Source organism: Nelumbo nucifera, chromosome 4, assembly GCF_055504915.1.
Source record: "Nelumbo nucifera cultivar China Antique chromosome 4, China Antique-T2T, whole genome shotgun sequence".
NCBI classification, from domain to species: domain Eukaryota; kingdom Viridiplantae; phylum Streptophyta; class Magnoliopsida; order Proteales; family Nelumbonaceae; genus Nelumbo; species Nelumbo nucifera.
This window is the reverse complement of record NC_142652.1, coordinates 84,525,120-84,548,727: the sequence shown is the minus strand read 5'-3', so window position 1 is coordinate 84,548,727 and position 23,608 is coordinate 84,525,120. Positions and strand designations below refer to the sequence as shown.

Below are 23,608 nucleotides of genomic sequence, written 5' to 3'. Positions count from 1 at the left end.
AGATAACGTTTGGATAACAAACTTTTTCTTAACATCAGTTTTACAAATCCATTCCCATTTAGTATAAAATTAAACATGTGTCATATCATAATGATGTGTTTAAAATTGATTGCTGGGGATAGTCTTTCAAGAGGAGATGATTGTTGTGTTTAAAAAATTATATAAATAATGATCGTTGGAGGTAGTCTTTCAAGAGATGACCGTTGCAATAGTTATTTTTAAGGTGAAAATATAGAGCATCCAATGATCCAATGTAAAAAATAGCAAGGAAGACAAACTTGCATTTGTATGTGATTCTTGTTGGAAAAGATGATTAGTTGGAGATGAGTTTCTGGTCGTTGTCCATTCATTGTCCCACTTTCAACTTTTGTCGCTTTGGGTTTGCAGTGGTAGAAGGTTGAATGAATGAAGATTTGAGGTTAGGGCTTGGAGAGTTGGAGTTTACAATTATGTGTGAAATGACAATGTTGCCTTTTTTCTCTCATGTGAACATTGTGCATGTGTTTTATAAATAATGGGGAATCTCCCTCAATAAAAACTCTTGTTGATAATGTGTAATTTCATAAAAGAATACAATTTTACTATTATGACATTTTAACATTATTTATTAAACTTGGTATATTTTAAATTTGTAACTTCTTACATGATTATTAACGAGATGATAATACAAGTTTATTAAGTTATGGATGCATATTTTATTTATTCTACCATTTGCTAGTATTTCTTGCACACGTGCATATAGCATGTGTATTATTGTAAATAAAAGATGATGCTATTTAAACCTCGTAGTACAAATAAGCCTGGCTCGAGACGAGTTCGGCTGGTGCAATCAAGGAACACCATGTACAAGTTAGCCATGCTCATGCAAAAAAAATTTCTACAAAATAAAACCTGTACAGAAGGATTCGTTAAATGTGAGAATTCACCTCCGTATAGAAAGAACAATGGCGTTTAAAAAAAATGACGCTCTGAAATCCATACACCAAGAATGTAAGAGATAAAGGTAAGGAGGGGTGGAGGAATGAAACGCCCAAACCAAATGTGTAGTGTAGTGTAACCTATATTCTTTTTTGGCTATTCCTTTATCCTCTCCCATTCAAGACGACTGGCCGTCTACCAAGGCCACAAGTTACAATGAATCTGGCATTATTCCATTCCTGCCTTTCGTAGTATCCCTAGGCTTGAGATGAGCTTTCTGAAAGAAGAGAATTGTTCAAGCATGAAAGCTATACAACACCTCATTGTGGCTCATTTGTACCATCAAAGCTACCTGCAGCAGTGTTTGCTCGCTTTCTTTCTCTCCAATTCTCACCCCATACTTTGGCCTCTGCAACTGCACGTTCTCTATCAAAATCTCGGTTATAATTCCTTGGTGTTTCCCTTGCTCTTCCGGCATGAACAGGGCTGTCTCTTTGGGATTCTTGCTTTTCTAATTCATCTAAGCCCCACTTCCTCCCAGACCCACCACTTGTTTCCCCCCTGCCAACCTCTGCACCAAAACTCATTCCCCTAGCAGGATCTCTCTGTCTGAAATCTGGCGAATTCTGATGAGGGGATTGTAGGCCATGCCACCCGGCACACCCAACTTCATCTAGGCCATCAGCTCCACTATTGAGGTTCCTTTTGTCATCTCCATCTCTTAGAACGGATGAACCTACCCTGTTGCTTTGTGTGGAGGCTGTATTTGGGTCGTAGCTTTGGGAAGCCAGATATGACAATGCAGTCACAACATCCCCTATGAGAGGCCTTGTAGCAGCTTGCTCTTGTAAACACATGGCTGCAACAGCAAGGGCTTGGTAAAGTCCTCGCATTGGGTAACCTCCTTGCAATAGTGGATCAGCCATCTTTGGAAACTTCCTACGGTCCTTGAATAGTGGCCGGGCCTGTAAACCCAGATGTCAGGAGATGAAAAATGAATATATATATATATTTTAAAATTTTGAAATGCATAATCTTTTGCAAAAAGTAATCAGATTTTGTTTTTTCAAAGTAAAAAACACGAGTACAAGAACAGTGAGAAGAAAAGAGAAAAATTACCCATGCAACAAGATTATGCTCTCCAGGAGCTCGGGTGTTGTCTATAGCCTTTCGGCCTGTGATCAGCTCAAGGAAGACAACACCAAAGCTATAGACATCAGACTTCAGAGTGAGTTGGCCAGTCATAGCATACTCGGGAGCGCAATAGCCATATGTTCCCATCACTCGTGTAGATACATGAGTCTTGTCACCAACAGGACCTAATTTTGCAAGCCCAAAATCTGATAGCTTTGGGCGAAATCCCTCATCAAGCAGAATGTTGGATGACTTGAAATCCCTGTAAATAACAGGTGGGTTTGCTTTGTCATGCAAGTACTCCAAGCCCTTAGCTGCTCCTGCTGCAATCTTCATCCTTGTATTCCAGTCCAGAGGTTCCTTGTCAGGAGGGAGATCTGAAAACAGGACAATTTACTTCAGTTGATTACTTGATTTTGAAAAGATCCAGTCATTTCATTAGAACTTGACATTTCTATTACAAAAAGGAGTGTAAATTGAAACTTTTAGGACATATACAAAGTCATGTGTAAAATGTGTGAAGAAATCTAAAATTGACTTCAACAATAATGTTAATATAGGATGATCAGATTCCCAGCATACTACTACAGAAGAGCTGGTTCAATCTCAGAAAATCATCTGGACAACCAGTTTACTTTTGAACATTAATAATTTACAGTATGGAATCTAATATCAAATAGCTTTAACTCTTTAACTCTACTAAGTGTTCAGAGGACAATTACTCTTCCTGAATCTAATAATAGAAATTGTTACTAACATAGCCCAAAAAGGACATGGGCCTTGGAGAACTACTTTAGGGACCCATAATTTAACAACACACATGGTACTAGACAGAGCAGAATGGTGGAACAGGATTAATCTGGCTGACCCCATATAGTTGACATAAGGCTTAATTGAGTTGATTGAATTGCTTTGGACATGTGCAGAAAAGGCCATCTGCAGTATTAATGAGAAATCTCTCCTCTCTCCAAAAAGAAGTACTCTTGAGAAGTGATCTATATTACAAGTTAAAGGGCCTAGAAGAGGGTTAAGAAGGTCTAATGCATTGTTTCGAATGTCGCCAAATGTCGCTAATGTCGCCCGACATATGTCGATGTTGAGGCTCACCGACATGAAAATGGATGGTAATATAAAAATTACATTATTTCAGTCGACATTTCCTAAATGTCGACCAAATTGGTCCAAATAACAAAAAAAATGCAGTTTTTCCTATTATGTCGACAGGATGTCGACTAATGTACATTAATAATAGTTCCATTAGTAATTTCTATTTAATATTTCAAACAAAATATTTATAAAAAAGAATTAACAAAATATAAAAACAAAAGAATAAATTAATTACTTTATAATAAAAAACATAAACTATTAACTAGTTAGTATTTTTTAAAATATTTATTAAAATCAGAAAATGTTTATTAAATTTTATAATAAATCATATTCTACATTTAATATAAAAAATCAGAATAAATTTAATAAATTTTATACTAAATCATAATTTATTATAAATTTAGTACTAAAAATCATAATAAATTCATTAAGTTTTATAAGAAATCAGAATTTATCATAATCTTAATACTACAAAAAAGAGAATCAGTTTATTAAATTTATAATACAACATAATGTATTATAACTTTAATATTTAAAAAATCAGAATAAATGTATTTCTATTTACTAGTGTGAAATAAATACATTAGAATTTATAATAAATCAGAATTAAAAATAAGAAAAGAAAATATCAGATGACCTTGTAAAAACATCAAAGTGCATAATAAGTCAGTAAATCATCATTTACTAATTTGTTATTGATCTTAATTTCTTAGCTTTATATAATGGTTGGGAATAAGATAATAGTCTAGAAATATGTATTCATGCTTCTTTTATCATTTTACAAAATATCTTTGCATATTTCCACATATTTCATAATATTTCCACAATGTCTCTAATTTTTACAATATTTCCCCTCGACATTTCTGACATTTCCGACATATGTCCTATATTTTGGTAAGCAACATTTCCATCGACATTTTAAACCTTGGTCTAATGTAGTTCAGTAATTTTGCTTTTGCTGAATGTACAAAGATGAATTATGTTAGGTCATTCATCATCATCATCACTATCACATCTTGTACCAAGATCTCCTACGTTGAGGCTAGAAATTACAACCCAGCCCTTCCCCTTCCTAATTTAAGTAATTCTTTTACAACTATCCCCCATAAAGCCCTGTTCACCTCTTGTGTTAAGCCAATCTATTAGCTGATCTTCGAGCCAGGAAAATGAGGATACCGCTCTGAATTCCCCCACCCCCCCCACCCCACCACTACATTCTTTTCTTGATCCAGGAAGCATTTCATTAAAATAAAAGATTAGAATACATATTAGGGGAGATAAAACATCTTAGCTCCCCTAGGTTTCAGAATAAGCAATCAAGGAGAGAAAAAAGTTACAAATGAGCCCAGAAAACAGCATCCCTATGCACCCCTTGCCTAGCTAATCCATCGGCAAATGAGTTGGCACTTTTCTTTACCCAAATACACTTTACATCAATATCCTTAGCCAGCCACTTAAACTTCCTCTTCTCATTGTTGTAGTTCTAGAGCCCAATCTTGTCTTCCTTTAACCAGCCCACTACTATCTCAGAATGAGTTGGCACCCCTTGCTCTTTTTACCCCTTCCATGACTGCCATTACCTCGGCCCTAAGGGAGTCTCCCACTCCAATTGGGCCAGAAAACATGGCTATTATATTCCCTTGTTCATTCCTTAACACCCCCCCAATGCCAGATGGCCCTGGGTTTCCCAAACTGCTACCATCGAAATTCAGTTTGATGAAGCCATGAGGGGGAGGATTCCATGATGGACTTGAAGTCAACTTATATGGGACTGACTTCGCAACTTCCAATTTCGTAGCAGATCATCCACTGAGAAGTCTGTGAACAGCTGCAAAGATTTCATCCAATGTATTGCACGTATGTGGATTACTTCTATGACATTTTCTAGATTTCCCTCCTTATCAAAAAAAAATTCTTAAGTTTCTTTCCTCCCAAATAGACCAGCATACAGCAGCCCAAACACATCTCCACATAACCTTTCCTCTTTTTGTTGGCCAGCTGAAGGAAGAAGTAAATAGGTTTTGCACATTCAGAGGGGGATTCCAACTACACCCAAATGAAGAAGTGAACCATTCCCAAATACCTTTTGCAAATTGACAGGAAATTAATAAGTGGCAACCAGACTCACCATCAGCCTTATAGAGAGCACACCAACGAGGAGATAAACATCTATTAGGTCTCTTTCATTGAAGCAAATCACCTGTGTTGATTCTTTCCAAAAACGCTTCCCAACAGAAACTCTCAACCTTTGGAGGGATAGGTGACACCAAACTTCCTTAACAGGGAAAGACAAGCCAGAAAAGTCAACCGGTTGAATAAGTGTCTTAAGAAAGGAGGCACAAGTGAAGGATCTTGAGGGAGATGGGGTCCAAATTCTACTATCTAACATTCTAACTGTGAGAGGTCTAGGCAAATCCCATTAAGGATGCCCACGAGAGCCATAATATTGTCCAACTCTGTGTCTCTAATAGCTCTTCTTAAACCCAAGTTCCACCCAAAGCCTGAAATCGAGTTGGAAGGTACAAGAAAAGTGGAAATAGGTTCATTTTTAAAAGCAGAGATAGCAAATAAAGTTGGAAATTGGTCTTTCAAAGGGGAATTTCCAACCCAAACCTGCTCCCAAAATTTGATGATGTTACATAAATGTAAATCATACCTAATCCAAGGAGAGAACAGAGGCAGACAGCCTGAATTGCTTTCCAAGGTGAAGCTCTTGTGCTCCTAGCCAGAATCCTAGCATCCCAACCATTATCCACAAGCCCATGGATACTAGCGATGATCTTAGCACACAATTTCTCTTTCTCAATGGGGAATCTCCACAACCACTTCCCTAAGAGAGCCAAGTTCCTCTTCCTGATATTCCCAATGCCAAGACCACCATATTTCTTACCTCTACTCACTACCTCCCACCCAAGACCCAACCCTATGGTCCTTTTTCTCCTCCCTCGGTTCCCATAGAAAGTCTCTCATTAGCTTTTCCAACTTACTAGCTATTACAGTTGGGATCTTGAAAACTGATAGATAATAAACAGGCAAGTTAGCAAGTGTAGACCTGATTAGGGTGATTCTTCCTCCAAGAGATAAGTAATTCTTCTTCCAAGAGGAAAGTCTCTTCTCAACTCTCTCCACTACTGGGTTCCAAAAGCTTCTTTTATGAGGATTGTCCCCTAGAGGTGAACCTAGGTAATTCAGAGGCCAATTAGACACTGCACACTCCATAATGTTTGCATATTCAAGTATCTCCCTTTCCTCCAATATTAACTCCCACTATACAACTTTTCTCAAAGTTAACTTTCAAATTAGACAATCGCTCAAAAAGTTGTATAACAAGCTTCAAATTCCTAACCCAATTCCGATCCCTTCATAGAATAAAATTGTATCATCTGCAAATTACAAGTGAGTAAGGGGTATGTCCTCCTTGCCTACCCTCCACTCTCTTATTAAATTCCTAGAATCTGCTCTAGAGATCAAACTCCCCAGAGCCTCCAGAATCAAAGTAAACAAGAAAGGAGAAAGGGGGTCTCCTTGTCTTATACCTCTTGAAACTGGAAAAAAACTACCAATGTCCCATTAACTAGAACCGAATAGTGGCAGGTCCTAACACACCCCAGCACCCATTTGCACCATCTATCTCCAAACCCAAAGCTTATCATTACCTCTAGCAAAAAGGACCAATCTACCAGGTCATAAGCTTTTTCAAGATCCAATTTGCAGATCAACCCCTTTTTCCTGATTTCTTAAGATCCTCCACACTCTCATTAGCTATAAGAATCAAATCAGTTATCTGCCTTCCCCTCACAAAGCTCCTTGGTTGTGAGCTATAATAGAAGGGAGCACTTGTCTAATCCTTAGAGACGACACCTTCGCAATAATCTTGTACAAACTATTCACCAAGTTGATTGGTCTATAGCCTCTTGAGCGATTAGCTTCTTTCTTCTTGGGAATCAAATCTAAGAAAGTAGAGTTCAGTCTTGGGTTAATCACTCCTCTTCTGTGAAACTCTTTGAACACTGACATCAAGTCCTCCTTCAAAATCTCCCAACAATCTTGATAAAAAGCCATTGTAAAACCATCTAGACCTGATGCTTTTGATCTATCCATAGAAAGCACCGCTTCTTTTACTTCTTCCAACTCAAACCTTCTCTCCAACCACTCCCTATCCTCTACCCTTAACCTTGGCCATTCCAAACCTTCAATCTATACCCTCTCACTGAGGGGACTTGTAAAGATAGATTTAAAATGACACATGAAAGCCCCAACAATCTCATTTTGATGGGATAAGGTTGACCCCCTCAACTTCTAATTTGGAGATGAAAATTTTCCTCCTTCTGCCATTTGCTACAACATGAAAGAACTTAATATTCCTGTTTCCCTCCTTCAGCCATTTACATCTAGACTTTTGCAGGCTGCTCTTGTTGGCATGCAGGCTTGGGCAGGTCATGCCTGCCTGGCTTGTAACCCTTCAAAAGGGAAGCTTGGTATAGACTATGGCATGAGCCCAGGTGGGCTCACACCATGCCGGGCCAGGCTAGTCATGGGAGACAATTATTTTAGAAAAATTGAAAAAAAAAAGAAAATAAATTAACAAGATAAACAAGAAGTTAAAAAAATTCTTAAAATTTTATTCCATATGGATTTTGACGTATACAATTGTTTATATATGAAACAATAAAATAAAGTTGAAAAGAATTACAATAAAATTGGAATAAAATAGTATAATAAAATTGAAAATAAAAATTTATATACATACATATGTATATATATATATATTTTAAATATATAAATAATATATTAATATATGTGGGCTGTGCTAGGCTGCCATTTAGACCATGCACGGACTGTGGCTGGCCCAGTCCACTTTATATAGGGACGTACTATTTTATTCCAATTACAATAAAATTTGAATAAAATAGTATAATAAAATTGAAAATAAAAAGTTATATACATACATGTGTATATATATACATATTTTAAATATATAATTAATAAACTAATATATGTGGGATGTGCTAGGCTGCCATTTGGGCCATGCACGGCCCGTGGATGGCCCGGTCCACTTTACAACTCTACTTTCCTATAAGGTTGGCTAGACTTTGGCGTCTAGAAGCTCTTGTTGGCTTGTGATTCTACTCCTGCAATCTTATATTAGTATAGGGACATATGAGAACCTTGGCAAATGTCGGGTGACCAATCAAAGAACACGTTGAGTAACTAATCATTTTGTTTCCTTACAAATGTTCTCTCTAAATGTCTACAGACAAGCCAATAGACCTGTTTGTCTATTTGTATGAATTTGTCCATATGAGGATGAGCACCATAGTAACTCCCAAATTAACCATATGAAAAAGGATTCTTCAATTGAGATTTTATCCCTCCCCTTTGCTTCCCTTGTAAGCTCTTGTTTCTTTAATTAATAAAAATTTTCTGTTATTGATAAAAAAAATTGCACCTCTAGTTTCATTAAGTTTCACATTGAGGATTGAACAGGTTATACAGCTCCTTATCAATGCATAAAAATACATTATTGTCAATTTGGATGTTAAGCTAGCAAGACACTTCAGTGAACCCAAAAAATGCCTTCAGCTTTCCCAAGAAAGAAAATTAGCTTCTCCTATAAGAAACTTCCAATAGCAGAGAATCCTTTAATCACCTACTTTTTCAGTGTTCTCTTGTTAAAGACTCACAATAATTATTCCTTGACCTTTTTAGGTTGGAGAGGAATCCTCAAAATGTAAATCCCAAGGACTGGGTTTAAGGAGTGGCTAATACTGGTTGTGTTTGGTACCGTGGTGTTGTGTTCCTGTTTTGATTGGACAGATTAAATTTCAAATTGTCACACCACACTTTGCATTTGGTTGTGTATGTTGGAGCACAACTTGGGTTAATCTGAGTAAACACTTTACACAGCTTCGGACTCAGGCTTTGGGCCAGGCCCCTTCAAAATTTGACAAGAGCCAAACACGAGCCCACCCAAGTTGCACACCCCTATGCGTATCAGCGTATGGGGGTGTTTTAGGGCATCAAAATTCAAAAAGATGTTTCTTGTATTTGGGGAGTGTTCCCACTTCAGTTTTCCCATGTGGCACCTAATGGTGCTTATGTGTTTGAAACTGTTGAAGTTGACCTGCCCTAGAATTCTGTCTTGTTCGTTGACTGTAAAGTAAAGTAAACAGCAAGAAGTAGGAGAGGAAAGAAGAAGAAAGAAAAGAGAGAAGGACTGGTTCGAATTAGAGAAAAAATTATCCCTAGATTCGGCTAGACCTGTTATTATATTATTAACTTATTGGAAAAGACTTAAGTGCCATTCTTTAAGTGAGAGGCACTCGAACTAACATAACAGTACACATCAACATTCTCAACAAGTACAAAGACCGAAATACCCCTTCACTAACACCACTAACACTCCCCCTCAAGCTGGTGAGTATATATCATATAATCCCAGCTTGTTACATATGTAGTCCACTCTCCCCCGACTCAAACCTTTTGTAAACAAGTCTGCCCACTGGTTTCCCATACTAACATTTCTATCACTCCATTCAGCACCTTCTCTCTCACAAAATGACAGTCAACTTCGATGTGCTTGGTTCTTTCATGAAACACCGGATTGGAAGAGATATGAACCGCTGCCTGATTGTCACAATAGAGCTTCATTGGAGTACTGATGTCATATCCTATCTCCTGTAGAAGGTTCCTTAGCCACACTAATTCACAAGCAGTATGTGCCATGGCCCTATATTCTGCTTCTGCACTGCTTCTTGCCACAACTGTTTGCTTCTTACTTTTCCACGTTACCAGGTTACCCCCCAGAAAGGTGCAATAGCCTGTGGTAGATCGTCTATCAGACATAGAACCTGCCCAATCAGCACCGGTGTACCCTTCTACTACCAGTTTTCCACCACTCCTGTACAGCAAACCATGACCAGGAGCTCCTTTCAGATACCTCACAATCCTTAGCACTGCATTCCAATGTGGGACCAAAGGTTTCTGCATGAACTGACTCACCACACTAACCGCAAATGAAATATCTGGCCGAGTAATGGTTAGATAGTTTAGTTTGCCTACAAGTCGGTGGTATCTGCCAGGGTCTTCAAATACTTCACCTATATCACTGCTCAGCCTCGTATTTGTTTCCATAGGTGTCTCAGTCGGTTTAGTACCCAACAACCCAGTTTCTTCCAATAAATCAAGCACATATTTCCTCTGACACGAATTAATGCCATGCTTAGATCTTGCTACCTCTATGCCCAAAAAATATTTCAACTTGCCAAGGTCCTTTGTCTGAAAGTGTTCCTGTAGGAATGCCTTCAATCTGTCAATGCCCATTTTATCATTCCCAGTCACAACGATATCATCCACATACACCACCAATATTATTTTGCCTGCCGAAGAGTCAAAACTGAAGACAGAGTGATCAACTTGGCACTGTTTCATACCAAACTTCTTGACCACCTCACTGAACCTACCAAACCATGCTCGAGGGGACTGTTTAAGTCCATATATAGCCTTCTTAAGTCTGCATACCTTACCATCCTCCCCCTGAGCAACAAACCCTGGTGGTTGCTCCATGTAGACCTCCTCGAGCAAATCACATGCAAAAAGGCATTTTTGATATCTAGCTGATGTAGAGGCCAATCTCATACATAGCTGCAAGGGACATGACGACACGAACTGACCCTATCTTAACAACCGGGGAGAATGTCTCTGTGTAGTCAATGCCATAGGTTTGGGAGTACCCTTTGGCAACCAGCCGCGCCTTCAGGCGCTCAACACGACCATCTGGCAAGTACTTAACACTATACACCCACTTACAACCGACAACCTGCTTCCCAGGAGGAAGAGCGGTGAGGTCCCAAGTGTGATTATGATGCAGAGCAGAGAGCTCTTCTTCCATCGCACGACGCCACTCTGGAGAGGTAAGGGCTTCCTGGACATCCTTAGGAACAACCACGGAGGATAGTAAAGAAATGAATTGGTGATGGGAGGCAGAGAGGTGAGTAAGTGAAACAAAATTGGAAATAGGGTGAAGGGTGCAAGTACGTTTACCTTTCCGGAAGGCAATAGGAAGATCTAGGTCGGAGGCTGGTGTCGGAGCTGAAGCTGGATCTGTCGATGGTGATGAAGCTGGAGGAGCTACAGCCGGTGCACGCGGGCGATGTGTATACACGTGACGGATGGGTGGACGGTCAACAGACAGTGGCACCAGAGGCAAGGACGTAGGCATGACCCCACGAAGAACGGAGTAGACTCGAAGAATGTAACATCAGCACATACCAAGGAACGACGAGAACTGGGATGATAACACTTGTACCCTTTCTGAGTTCGGGAATAGCCAAGGAAGATACACTTCAGGGAACGTGCATCTAACTTGTCAGTCTCGGGACCTAGATTATGAACGAAGCAGACACACCCAAATACCCGAGGAAAAAGCGGAAACGGAGACATGTTGGGGAATAAGACACTAAAAGGAGAACAACCATCAAGAATAGACGTGGGCATCCGATTAATTAAGAAACAAGAGGTGAGCATTGCATTGCTCCAAAAGGTTTTGGGAACATTCATGTGGTGCATGAGGGAGCGTGCCGTTTCCACAAGATGTCGGTTCTTTCTCTTAGCAACCCCATTTTGTTGTGGAGTGTAGGTACATGAAGTTTGGTGTATAATGCCATGTTGGTCCAAGTATTCTTGAAAAGATGAAGACAAGTATTCACGACCATTATCAGAACGGAAAATTTTGATGTGAACGCCAAATTGATTGCGGATCTCAGCATAAAATTTCTGGAAGATGGCAAATAATTCACTTCTTTCTTTCATTAAATAGAGCCACGTCATTCTTGAACAGTCATCAACAAAAATAATAAAATATCTGTATCCATTATATGACATCACTTTATAAGGACCCCAAACATCTGAATGAATTAAAGAAAAAAGACTCGACACACGGTTATCGACCCTAGAATGAAAGGGAACACGATGGTGTTTCCCAAATTGACACGACTCACAATCTAAAACAGAAAGTTGACTCAATGAAGGGACTAAGGACTGCAATACTTTCAGCGAAGGATGACCAAACCTACAATGCCACTGGAGAGGAGAAATGGATGACTGAAGGGCCGTTGACGTTCTTCCACCACCATCAAGATAATACAGGCCACCGGCTTCATGCCCTCCACCAATCTTCATCCCCGTCTTGAGATCCTGAAAAACACACATAGAGGGGTAAAATGTGATGGAGCACTTAAGGGACTTGGTCAGCTTACTAACAGACATAAGATTAAATGGAAGCTTAGGTACATATAAAACAAAGGATAGGGATATAGGGTCTAGGTCAACATTACCAACACCACAGATAGATGATGTGGAGCCATTAGCAAGGGTAACAGATTGTGATGTTGAGCAATGAGTGAGAGATGAAAACACACCTGGAGTTCCCGTCATGTGATCGGAGGTTCCAGAGTCAATAATCCAGGGGTTGGGTGTGGATGCCAAACAAGCCATACCTGAGTGTGCAAAGGTAGCTGTGTTCTGCTGTGACTTGGATTGAACAAACCTTTCATACTCATCCCAAGGAACACTCACCATCTCCTTGCCTGGACCATCTAAGGGAATAAATGGCATCGGGTCAGCTGACCGGTTCTCCTGTCTAGAGCTGAAACTGGTGTCACTAGTCATGGCATGGTTGGCCCATGTCGAGGGAGGACCATGTAAGTCATAGCAGTAGTTAATAGTATGTCCATCCAAACCACAATGAGTACACTTCCGTGGACCCGAGCCACGTCCTCTACCACGAGCTCCCCATGAATCTCTGCCTCCAGTACGACCACCACCACGGATATGTGTAGATCCACCACTACCACTCCTGCCAGGCTGGGCTCCTCGAGCCCCACTTCTGCCACCTCGACCTCTCGACACTGCAAATGCTGATTTATTTGAGACATTAGAATCCATAGATCCAATGGAAGCCCTCCGAAGACGAGCAAACACCTCCTCTAAAGATGGAAGAGCAGATCCCCCTAGTATATGGGCTCGTACTGGTTCATACTCACACTTCAGCCCCACCAGAAACCGTGTCACATCAAGCTGCTCTCGCTGTTGTTGTTGAACTTTGACATCAAAAGTGAGAGGATGATAGACATTTAACTCATTACGGATATTTCTCACACTGGCATAGTACTCCTCAAGGCTTTGATTTCCCTGTTGCAGATTGAAGTAATCCTGATACAGTTGATATACCCTAGTGGTATTATCCTGACCTGAATACAGTTTCTTAGCATGATCCCACACCTCTTTGGTTGTGTCAAGAAACATGAAGTTCACACTGATTCTGGGTTCCATATTGTTCCACAACCATGTGATGATCTGTGCATCTTCCTATTCCCAGTCTTCATACTCCTGAGAATTAGCGGGGGGTTTCTCCTCTCTTATGTGCTTCACTTTCTTCTTCGCCTTCAAAAAAACCTCTACAGACTTGGCCCAAGGGACATAGTTCTCTCCATTCAGTTTAATAGAGGTCATTTGGACATTCAGGTAGTCAGTAGATATCATGACACTAGGTTTACTATCACTGTTATCTACCATTGCCGAACTCTCTTATCATTGAATTCTGAGCACTACACACTGCACACTACACACAGACACTTCACCGAAATCTGCACACTGATTTCAACAGTAATAAATGCTGAGAACTGCAACACCACAAACCCTACTCACCGAAATCTGCACACTGATTTCAGCAGTATTAAATGCTGAAAGCTGCAACACCACAAACCCTACTCACCAAAGTATGCACACTAATTTCAACAATATTAAATGCTGAAAACCACACTTGTAACACCACAAACCCTAATCCACAGCTACCGGAAGTTTCACCATTAAGTAGACACTATTGCCCTTCGAATCACACACAAACCAGAATAAACCCTAACATAAACCCTAGCATACTGCAATCTGAAAACCCATCATACGAACTGTACTACACCTCTCATGTATTCCATAACAGGAAATATGCATAAAAAAAACTTTACCCCATCGCCTGAAGGCCAACCACACGAAGGACTGAGACACCACTGCACCACACGTACCAGCCCTAATTAGGGCTTAGAAACCACAGCAACCAATCACCAACGACACAATCGGAGGCATAGGAACCTCCAAGGGAAGAGGGCAATCACTCCTTTTCAGCCCTTTTCCCGGTCTCCAACTCACAGCTGAGAAACCCTAGTTCAAATGCACAGAAGACAGAATTCTAGCACGTCTGATTTGTTTAATGTTGCTCTGATACCATGTTGAAGTTGACCTGCCCTAGAATTCTGTCTTGTTCGTTGACTGTAAAGTAAAGTAAACAGCAAGAAGTAGGAGAGGAAAGAAGAAGAAAGAAAGAAAAGAGAGAAGGACTGGTTCGAATTAGAGAAAAAGTTATCCCTAGATTCGGCCAGACCTGTTATTATATTATTAACTTATTGGAAAAGACTTAAGTGCCCTTCTTTAAGTAAGAGGCACTCGAACTAACATAACAGTACACATCAACATTCTCAACAAGTACAAAGACCGAAATACCCCTTCACTAACACCACTAACAGAAACTATAAAAAATTATTGTGCAGTGTGTTTTGTGCCAAAACATCTCACTTTCTCAGCAATCAGCTCCCAATGTCATGATTTAATTTTAAGTTCAGAGGTTTTGACTTAAAACACGATGGTACAAAACACCCTTGTGGTGTTTGGGAGGAAAGAATCAAGGGAACTCTAAAACCAAGTTTACTTCATTGCAGATTCTAAAAAGACAGTCCTCTTCCTAGTAGCATCATGGGTATTGATGTAAGAAGAATATGTAGCATCTAAGAAGATCCATAGAAACCTTTAATCCATTCTACAATCTTCTCCTTCTATTAGACCTGCTATTGATAAGCAAAACCCCTTCCAATGAGCCATATCAAAGGACAGAGAACCTTTTATTTACCCCACAACATCCCACCTGGACCAAAGACAAGCAAACTTATAGTTTCTTCAGAGCAAACAACAAACTGAAAGATCAGAGCTAGATTAAAAATGAAGAGAATTTCAAATTCTCCAAATGAATTGGTAGTTCCATGAAATGTTTATTTTTTTAGGTTAACCATTGCCAATGCTGAGTTCAAAACCCCCAAATGTTGAGGATGAGATGATGAGACTATAAGCACGAGAGAATGACATTTCATAAGGACTGGTTTGGATGGCGCCATACCTGGCAGTGGATTTTCAGTATATGGTGACTTTTCATCCTTTCATTAATGAAATCTTAAGAACTGTTATTGACAAAAAACTGGCATTGACAAAATGACTTTTATCAGGATTGTTGGGATATCTTGAAAGATGATCTCTTGCGGGTGTTTGAGGAGTTTTTCAGGAGAGGAATTGTCAATCCGGGTGTGAACTCTACATTTATAGCCTTAATTCCAAAAAAAAAGATGCATCCCACCCGAAGGATTTTAGGCCAATAAGCTTGGTTAATAACTTGTATAAGATCATTGCAAAAGTGTTGTCTTTGAGACTGAAGAAGGTACTGCCAGATATCATTGCACACTATCAAGGAGCTTTTGTGAGTGGAAGACAAATTACAGACAAGATTTTAATTGCTAATGAGAGTGTGGAGAACTTTAAGAGGGATAAGAAGAAGGGAGTGGTCTGTAAGCTGGACTTGGAAAAGGCTTATGACTTGGTGGACTGGGAGTTCTTGAGGAAAGTTTTAACTAAATTCGGGTTTGGAGCTAGATGGTGTAAGTGGATCATGGGCTGTGTCCGGAATTATCATTATTCAGTGCTAGTGATGGGACAGTGGTAGATTTCTTTCCAGCCAGTAGGGGTATAAGACAAGGAGACCCCCTTTCTACTTTCTTGTTCATTTTAATTGCGGAGGTTTTGGGGAAACTGATTCACAGAGCAGATTCTAGGGGGCTCATTAGAGGCTAGAGGGTTGGGAGGGTGGAAACCCCCCTCACTCACTTACAGTTTGCTGATGACACGATTCTGTTTTGTGAAGGTGGTAATGTGAGGTTTATCAGGAACTTAAAGTCGGTGATACAACTGTTTGAGCAAATGTCCAATTTGAAGGTTAACCTTGGGAAAAGCTGTGTAGTGGGGGTGAATTTGGAGGAGGGAGAGATCAGGAAGAGTGCTGAAGTGCTGGGGTGTGAAGTTTCGAGGTGGCCTCTGAACTACTTAGGATTACCATTAGGTGATAATCCCAAGAGAGAGAGTTTCTGGAACCCGGTGATGGAAAGGTTTGAAAAAAGATTGGTATCCTGGAAAAAGAACTACCTCTCTCTTGGTGGGAGAATTACACTAATTAAGGCCACACTTGCTAACTTACCCATCTTTTTCATGTTGGTGTTTAAAATCCCAGTGAAGATTGCTAACAAATTAGAGAAGATAATGAGAGATTTCCTGTGGGAGCCGGGAGAAGAGAAGAGGGATCATAGAGTTAGCTGGGAGATAGTGTGTAGGAGTAAGTCGTGTGGTGGTTTGGGGCTTGGGAGTATTAGGAGAAGGAATATGACTCTGCTGGGGAAGTGGTTGTGGAGGTTTCCTATGGAGAAGGAGAAGCTATGGGCTAGAATAGTGGCAAGTATTCATGGGCTGGAGCACAATGGATGGGACGCTGGAATCAGAGCTAGGATCACAAGCAATTCTCCTTGGAAAGCCATTCATGACCTGCTACCAGTTTTCATTCCTAATATCAGGTATGACTTGAATTCCGGTAACTCCATAAAATTTTGGGAACAAACCTGGGTGGGGAGCACCCCTCTAAAGGATCAGTTTCCGTCTTTGTATGCTCTTTCTGATTTGAAAAATGAGCCGATCTCGTCTTTCACCACCCCGTCCTCTTCCACTTCTGGGATTGGGTGGAACTTGGGTCTAAGAAGGGATTTGAGGGACTTAGACTTCGATTGTATTTCGAGCCTTCTTGCACTTCTTGATAACGTTGTCTTAGACCCCACTAGGGCGGATTCTAGAATTTGGACACCTACCCCCAATGGCATTTTCTCTTGTGCTTCGTTCTTCAAAGTCTTAAGTCAGTCCACCAGTCCTACCTTGTCCCCTTTCCCTGTTGGTGAGGTTTGGTGCAGAGCTATACCTCCTAGGGTTGGTAGTTTTTGTTGGGAAGCCTATCTAGAAAGAATCAACACTGGTGATCTACTCCAAAAGAAGAGACCCAATACTTGCTTGTCACCTCAGTGGTGTGTTCTGTGTAAAGCAGATGGGGAGACTGATTTTCACCTAGTGGTGTCTTGCCACTTCGCGAGGTCATTGTGGGATTGGGCTTTCTCCTTATTTGGATGCAGCTGGAATCCCCCATCAGACATGCAGGGCCTTTTCTCACCTTCCTTTTTCAGGTGGCGGCTAAAAAGGGGAAGGACAATGTGGAGAGGACTAAGGGCTGCAGTATGTTAGACACCGTGGGAAGAAAGAAACTCCAGGATATTCTCAGAAACTCAAAGAGGAACAGCAGATCTGAGGGCTATCATACATTTTAGGGCGGTACAGTGGCTGAAATCTTTGGAAATATTCACAGATTACACTGTGGATGACATGTTGAGGAAGTGGGGTGAAATTGCAAATTGCACGCAGACCAGGTCAGTAATGAGTGTGGCTTGGACCCCCCCACCTAGTGGATTCTTGAAATTAAACTTTGATGGATGCAGTAGGGGAAACCCGGGACAATCGGGGATCGGGGGTGTTTTTAGAGATGAAAATGGGGTCATCTCTGCTATGTTCTCAGGCCCAATTGGAGTGGGTGACTCCCTTAGAGCTGAGATATGTGCAGTTATGGAAGGAGCCTGGAAAGCTAAGGAATTGAACATCAAGAAACTTATAATTGAAGGGGATTCAGAGGTGGTGATAGGGTGATTGACTAAAGATCAAAATGATTTATGGAAGTATAATAATGAGAAGAGGAAATTCAAATGGCTGGTGCGGGAGATGGAAGTTAAGACATGTTGGATTAAAAGATCAGCTAATTCCCTAGCTGACGGTTTAGCAAAACAAGGGGCAGAAAGGGATTCTTTGTTTTGGGCTAAGCTGTAACGTTAGTGTCTTTGTATCTTTGTATTTTCTTTTTCATTTCTTGAAGTTCTTTGTGACTCTTAGAAGATAAGTGTGTTTGTCTTCCACTTGTAAATTTTCTACTGATGAATTAATGAAAGTGTTATTGATAAAAAAAAATCAGACAGAAAGTATGTTACATTATCTAAGACGACATGGAACTCTTAGAAGATTAAGAAACTTTTAATGCTAAACTGCTAGTCCTTGAACTGGAGGGCAGAGAAGTCATGAACTTGACACAGTCAGAGATACCAATCACTGGTCATTTAACCCCCTTGTTCTAATTGAAAGTTTGAAACCAACTATGTAAATACAGAATATTCTTTTACACCTAGTACCAAGATATGGCCAACTATACAGATAAAGGAACAACTTGCAGATATGAATTTGGTAATGGTTATTAGAGATTGTTGGGTGTGTAATTGACTTGATCAGTTGGAGGAGGAGACTATCAAATTGTTATCTCATGGTTTTCTGGTCCTTGGATCCTGAGACATTTGATTAGGGAAGCAAAGGCTTTGGCAACCAATATGAACTGTTCACTCAATTGGACCTCTAGATATAACAGCCTTGTGGATTCACTTGCAAGGGCAGGGGTAGTAAGGATAGAACTAGTTTGGGGGGCCCCAGTCCCAGTGCTGGAAATGTAATCAAGAAAATTTCCATGCTTAATTCATAGCCAGCCATAGGCTGCAGCATGTTCTCCCTCAATCCTAATATGGGTTGAAGCTCTTCTTTCTTTCAATAAAATTCTTTTCATTGTTGGAATCCAAACTTCAGAAGACCACTTTTCGACTGGGAGGTGGAAGAGTGTTTGGAGCTGTTGGCTAAGATTCAGGCCTTGGAAATCAATCCCTCAGTTGCAGATATCAGAATTTTTTTTTTTGAAAAAGGTAAAGTAAATTTATTGAAAGAATTCAGATCCATACAAAGAAGCCCCAAAGAAGGAGCAAAGGCTGAGAACAGACTCTCAGATTACATTACAAATCAAACATACTATTATGGAAAGAGTGTAAGATGAGAAGTTCACAGTCAAGTCTATATATTTGGCTCTGATCAGAAATCAGGTGGAGGCCGATCCAGTTAGGGGTATCTGGGGGAAACCAGTGCCTCCAAGGGCTGAAGCCTTTGCTTGGATGATTGCTAGAGGGTGCATTTTAACTCAGGACAACATTAAGCTCAGAGGCTATCAGTTTCCAAGTAGGTGTGTGCTGCGTTTTGCTGGAGAGGAAAATTTTCTTCATCTAATGCTTCATTGCAGCTTTACAACTTCAGTCTGGTTATACTTCTTCAAGCTGTTCAAGGTGAATAGGTGCTCCATGTCAGATCCGGCTGATATCTTTAGTTGCTGGCCAAGAATCCAAGGTGGTGTAAAAACTAAGATTTTATGGACCTGTATTCCCTTTGCTGTTTGTTGGGAGATCTGGAAGGAAAGAAACAGAAGAATTTTTTAGGAGAAAAAGAAAAAAATGGAAGAGGTGGTGGCTGTCACCAGTTCCACAGTTATTGGTTGGGTGCTACTACTTCCAGAGTTTCATGGGCTGAAAAAAGAAGATCTTGGTGCTGATTTCTGGACTTCTCTGAATTCACCAAAGGAGTTCTGATGTCTATTTTTCGATCCTGAAAGTTGTGTTTTTGGTGGTTTATGTATTGTCTTCTTTGTATTTAGTGGGGGTGACATCTTGTCACCTAGTTCTGTAGTACTTGCTTCTTTTTAGTAATATTTTTTTTTCTTTAATTATCTCCAAAAAAATTTATTTTCATTGTTACGGGAAAAAAAGGACATGATCAGCACTGCTCTCCATGCAACAGTATTTGAGAAAAAGAAGGTAATAGGTTAATAGCTTCAATGCAACAATCAATCCCAGGCTACTTAGATTAAGTTATCTATAAATAAGAGGTTCAATAAGCTGTATCTTGGAGCAACAACAGAAGGCCAAACAAAAAGGATGCTTTTGGGGAAGGGTCTTCAGCCAATATTTGGCAAACTCTGATGAATTGTTACTCTTTGAAACTCCAGAATAAAGTGATCAAAACTACTCCACTTTGTAGATGAAATATTTCCAAGAGATTTCAATATCTTTATTCAACCTCATTATGCATCACCACAAGAAATAGAGCCCAAGAGGTAAATAAAATTTATCTTATACAATTTGACAAGTGTATGTTTGTAGGGATCTAAAATTTGTAGGGTTTAATAGAAAATTTCAACTTGTTGGAAAAGTAATACTACTCATGAGATTCATGATTTCATGTGTGTGCTATGCATATACAGGATTTTCTATGACTCTGTAAACACATGTATGCCTGTTTATGCATGCATACAATAAAAGATATTTATAATTGCATCACTTAACAAGTGTAGAATTACCAATCAAAGAAAACAAGCGTAGGGCAACAAGGTTTAAGAAGTTTCTATGAGAATATGAGTCAGACTTGCCCATGATGCCATGCAGAAATGCATAGGGTAGATTTTTGGTTGTCTTAATTAATGAGAAAAGACACAAACATATGTTCCTTTCACCAATATATATATGTATAGGTGACTTGACTGCCAGAGGTATGATTGAGTTTGTACTAGCCAAGAATTAAGATGCATCTACTTGACCACATAATTCATATACTTGTTTGACTATCCAAAAGAGATATTGCAAAGGATACTTCATAACATTACCACAAATCGATAGGGGGATTTCAGGAAAATGAACCATTGAATATTTACATGCTTTTAACTTTTCCACACCATCCGAAGAAAATGTGCACTATGTTTATCAATATATCAGGATGTACTTAATAACTGTCACATAGATGGTCATGAAACCTAACCATGTAAGTGGTCCTCCAAAGATCCCAAAGGCATGTACTCATATACAAGGAGACGTTGATCTCCATCAGCACAGTAACCAATCAAGTTAACAAGGTTAGGATGGTGTAAGAGGCTGAGCATGAGAACCTCCACCAAGAATTCTCTGTTTCCTTGAAGGCCATTCCTGTCAAGTTGTTTCACGGCAACTATCTGCAAGGACAATTATTTCACATTAACTAAAAAGCAGAATATGAGACCCATGGTTAACATTTTTCATAACAATGTTTCATACTGGAAGGTCAAGGTAAAAGATATTCAACATCAATGATTTAGAAAACTAACACGAGGATTTTGTGTGATCAGTAAAATGTCAAGAGGGTCATTGCTTGGTGCAGTGGTAAAATCTCAGGATAACAAGCAAGAGAACATGGGTTTGAGTCTGAGAGTGGCCATGCAAAAAAATGCCAAAGGTTAATCCAGTCCACCCTTCCCCAGATCATGGACATTGATAGCTGGAACCAACACTGGGGAATTGTCCTTACGTTCTGTACAATCAGTGAAATATGAAACAGTGCATATACTTGTGTAGTATATCAATCAGCAGAAACATTCAGTCCTAGGCTTCTCTCAATTCCACTATTTATTTCCTGGGCCTTAAAAATTTGAATGGCCACAACTGACCTGTCCGGTGCTCTCCAAGCGACCCTTGTACACCCGTCCAAATCCTCCTTCACCCAAAAGGCACTCTTGCCTAAAGTTCTTAGTGGCAGCGGCAAGCTCTCGAAAAGTAAATGTCTGTGCAGCAATATTTGTAGTCTGCCCATCTTTTGCTGCTGGTGTTTCCCTCTTAGAGTCAGAACTGATCCGAGATTTTGATTTATCTGCATCACCAAGCGTATAAGATGCAAAGGGATGAAAATGAAAAATGAACACCAAAAAAAAAATATTGAAACGAAAGAATGACAATAGGATAAAAAAACTAAGGAAATTATTACAACTAAGAGATGGTGTATGTGAAGTAAAACCCATACAAAATAAGCTGATAGACCCTCCACAATTTTGCATTTGTGACTGTTCTCAATCACCCTAAAATTAAATCAAATGCTACAATGATCTTTCTTTCAGTTCACCAATCTTCAATCACATGACGCTATTGCTATGTTTAGTTTGATAGAAAATAGGAGAGAAATATAAAATTGAGGGAAAGTTCTTAAGGAAATTTGTGAATTTCCATAAGAACCTTCTGTCAAGTCTTTGTTCTTGTAAACAAAACATGGCCTATAGGAGCTTATTTGGATTCCCTCAACATAAACAGTTTATCATAGATTGGCCAAATCAAACTCAGGCTGCATTTGGCATCCCTTATTTTAAGGACTTGTCTCCTTTTTGCAGTTAAAATGCCCCTATGAACACTGAGATTTTAATAGCAAAAAGGAGACAGGCCCTTAAAATAAGGAATGCCATATGCAGCCTAAAATTAAGATTTCCAAAATTATCTTTTTTACTTATGGATTAGGTTCTAAGACGTTATTCTGTCTCCTACCCACCAAATAACAAAGTGAAAGCACCTCATTCAAGTTACAAGCTCACCAGTTCATCAGCATTTTCCTCACCTCTGTGTTTACCATATAAAAGAACAATCATTATTGTGATTTAAGTAAGAAAGATACACGATTTTATAGACGAGAAAAAACCACCTCTGTGTTTACCATATAAAAGAACAATCAGTATTGCGATTTAACTAAGAAAGGGACACGATTTTATAGACGAGAAAAGACCATATAACGAAAGAGCAATCGATGTTGCGATGGAAAGAGACACGATTTTTAAGACAAACAAAGATCCCCAAAAACAGCTCTTGAAACCAATAGACTAACAGACAGAAAAGAACACTAGCAATAACGGAGAGAAGAAACTGGCAAACTAGCAATGCACCCGTGGACATCAAACTTGAAGAGATACAAAAGCCCAACTGGTTAAACCTCCAAAGCAAATAAAAAGAAACGATCAAAATTATCACAATTTTCAACAGCAGCCCCATATTCAAGACAATCAAGACTACATCACGAAACACAAAATTCAAAACCCACAACGTGTCTCAAGCAGTGAAAACTTCTAAGAACAAAATCGAAATCATAACACTAAAAGAAAGAAAGAATTACCCGAACTGACTCTGCTCACATGGTGAGACTGAGCAGCTGAACCCTCCTTCACAGAATCTTTCTTCCCACCTTCCTTAACACCACTTTTCTCCTTGCCCGGCGATCCGAAACAGGGGAGACACCCGCCCATCTCAAATCAAATAAACCCAAGAAGAGAGCAAGAAATGGTCGATCCTTAACAACCCCTCCTCTTCATTTCCTCACTACCAACCAGAGAATTCCAAGCTTCATATCTCTCACTCCTCTTCTGGGTGGATCTTCACTCGAACCTTTTCTGCCCTCAATGCCTTACCAATTACCAAACAGCAAAGAAAAGGTGATCATAAGCAGATCAACAAATCCGCGACACTGAAACAAGAAGCGAGGAAGAGAAGGTAAAGGAGAGAAAGAAATAAATATATAT

The 23,608-nt window shown here is 39.7% G+C and overlaps 1 protein-coding gene across 1 annotated transcript; it reads right to left on the bottom strand.

Moving 5' to 3' along the window:
• Positions 1–750: 750 nt before the first annotated feature.
• Positions 751–23,608, bottom strand: LOC104586152 (serine/threonine-protein kinase PBL27-like). Its single transcript, XM_010243308.3, has 5 exons — positions 23,206–23,608; positions 21,725–21,924; positions 21,064–21,253; positions 2,038–2,429; positions 751–1,883 (listed from the first exon to the last, which is right to left on the bottom strand). The coding sequence occupies exons 1-5, from the start codon at positions 23,333–23,335 to the stop codon at positions 1,239–1,241; spliced, it is 1,557 nt and encodes a 518-aa protein (XP_010241610.1). The 5' UTR covers positions 23,336–23,608; the 3' UTR covers positions 751–1,238.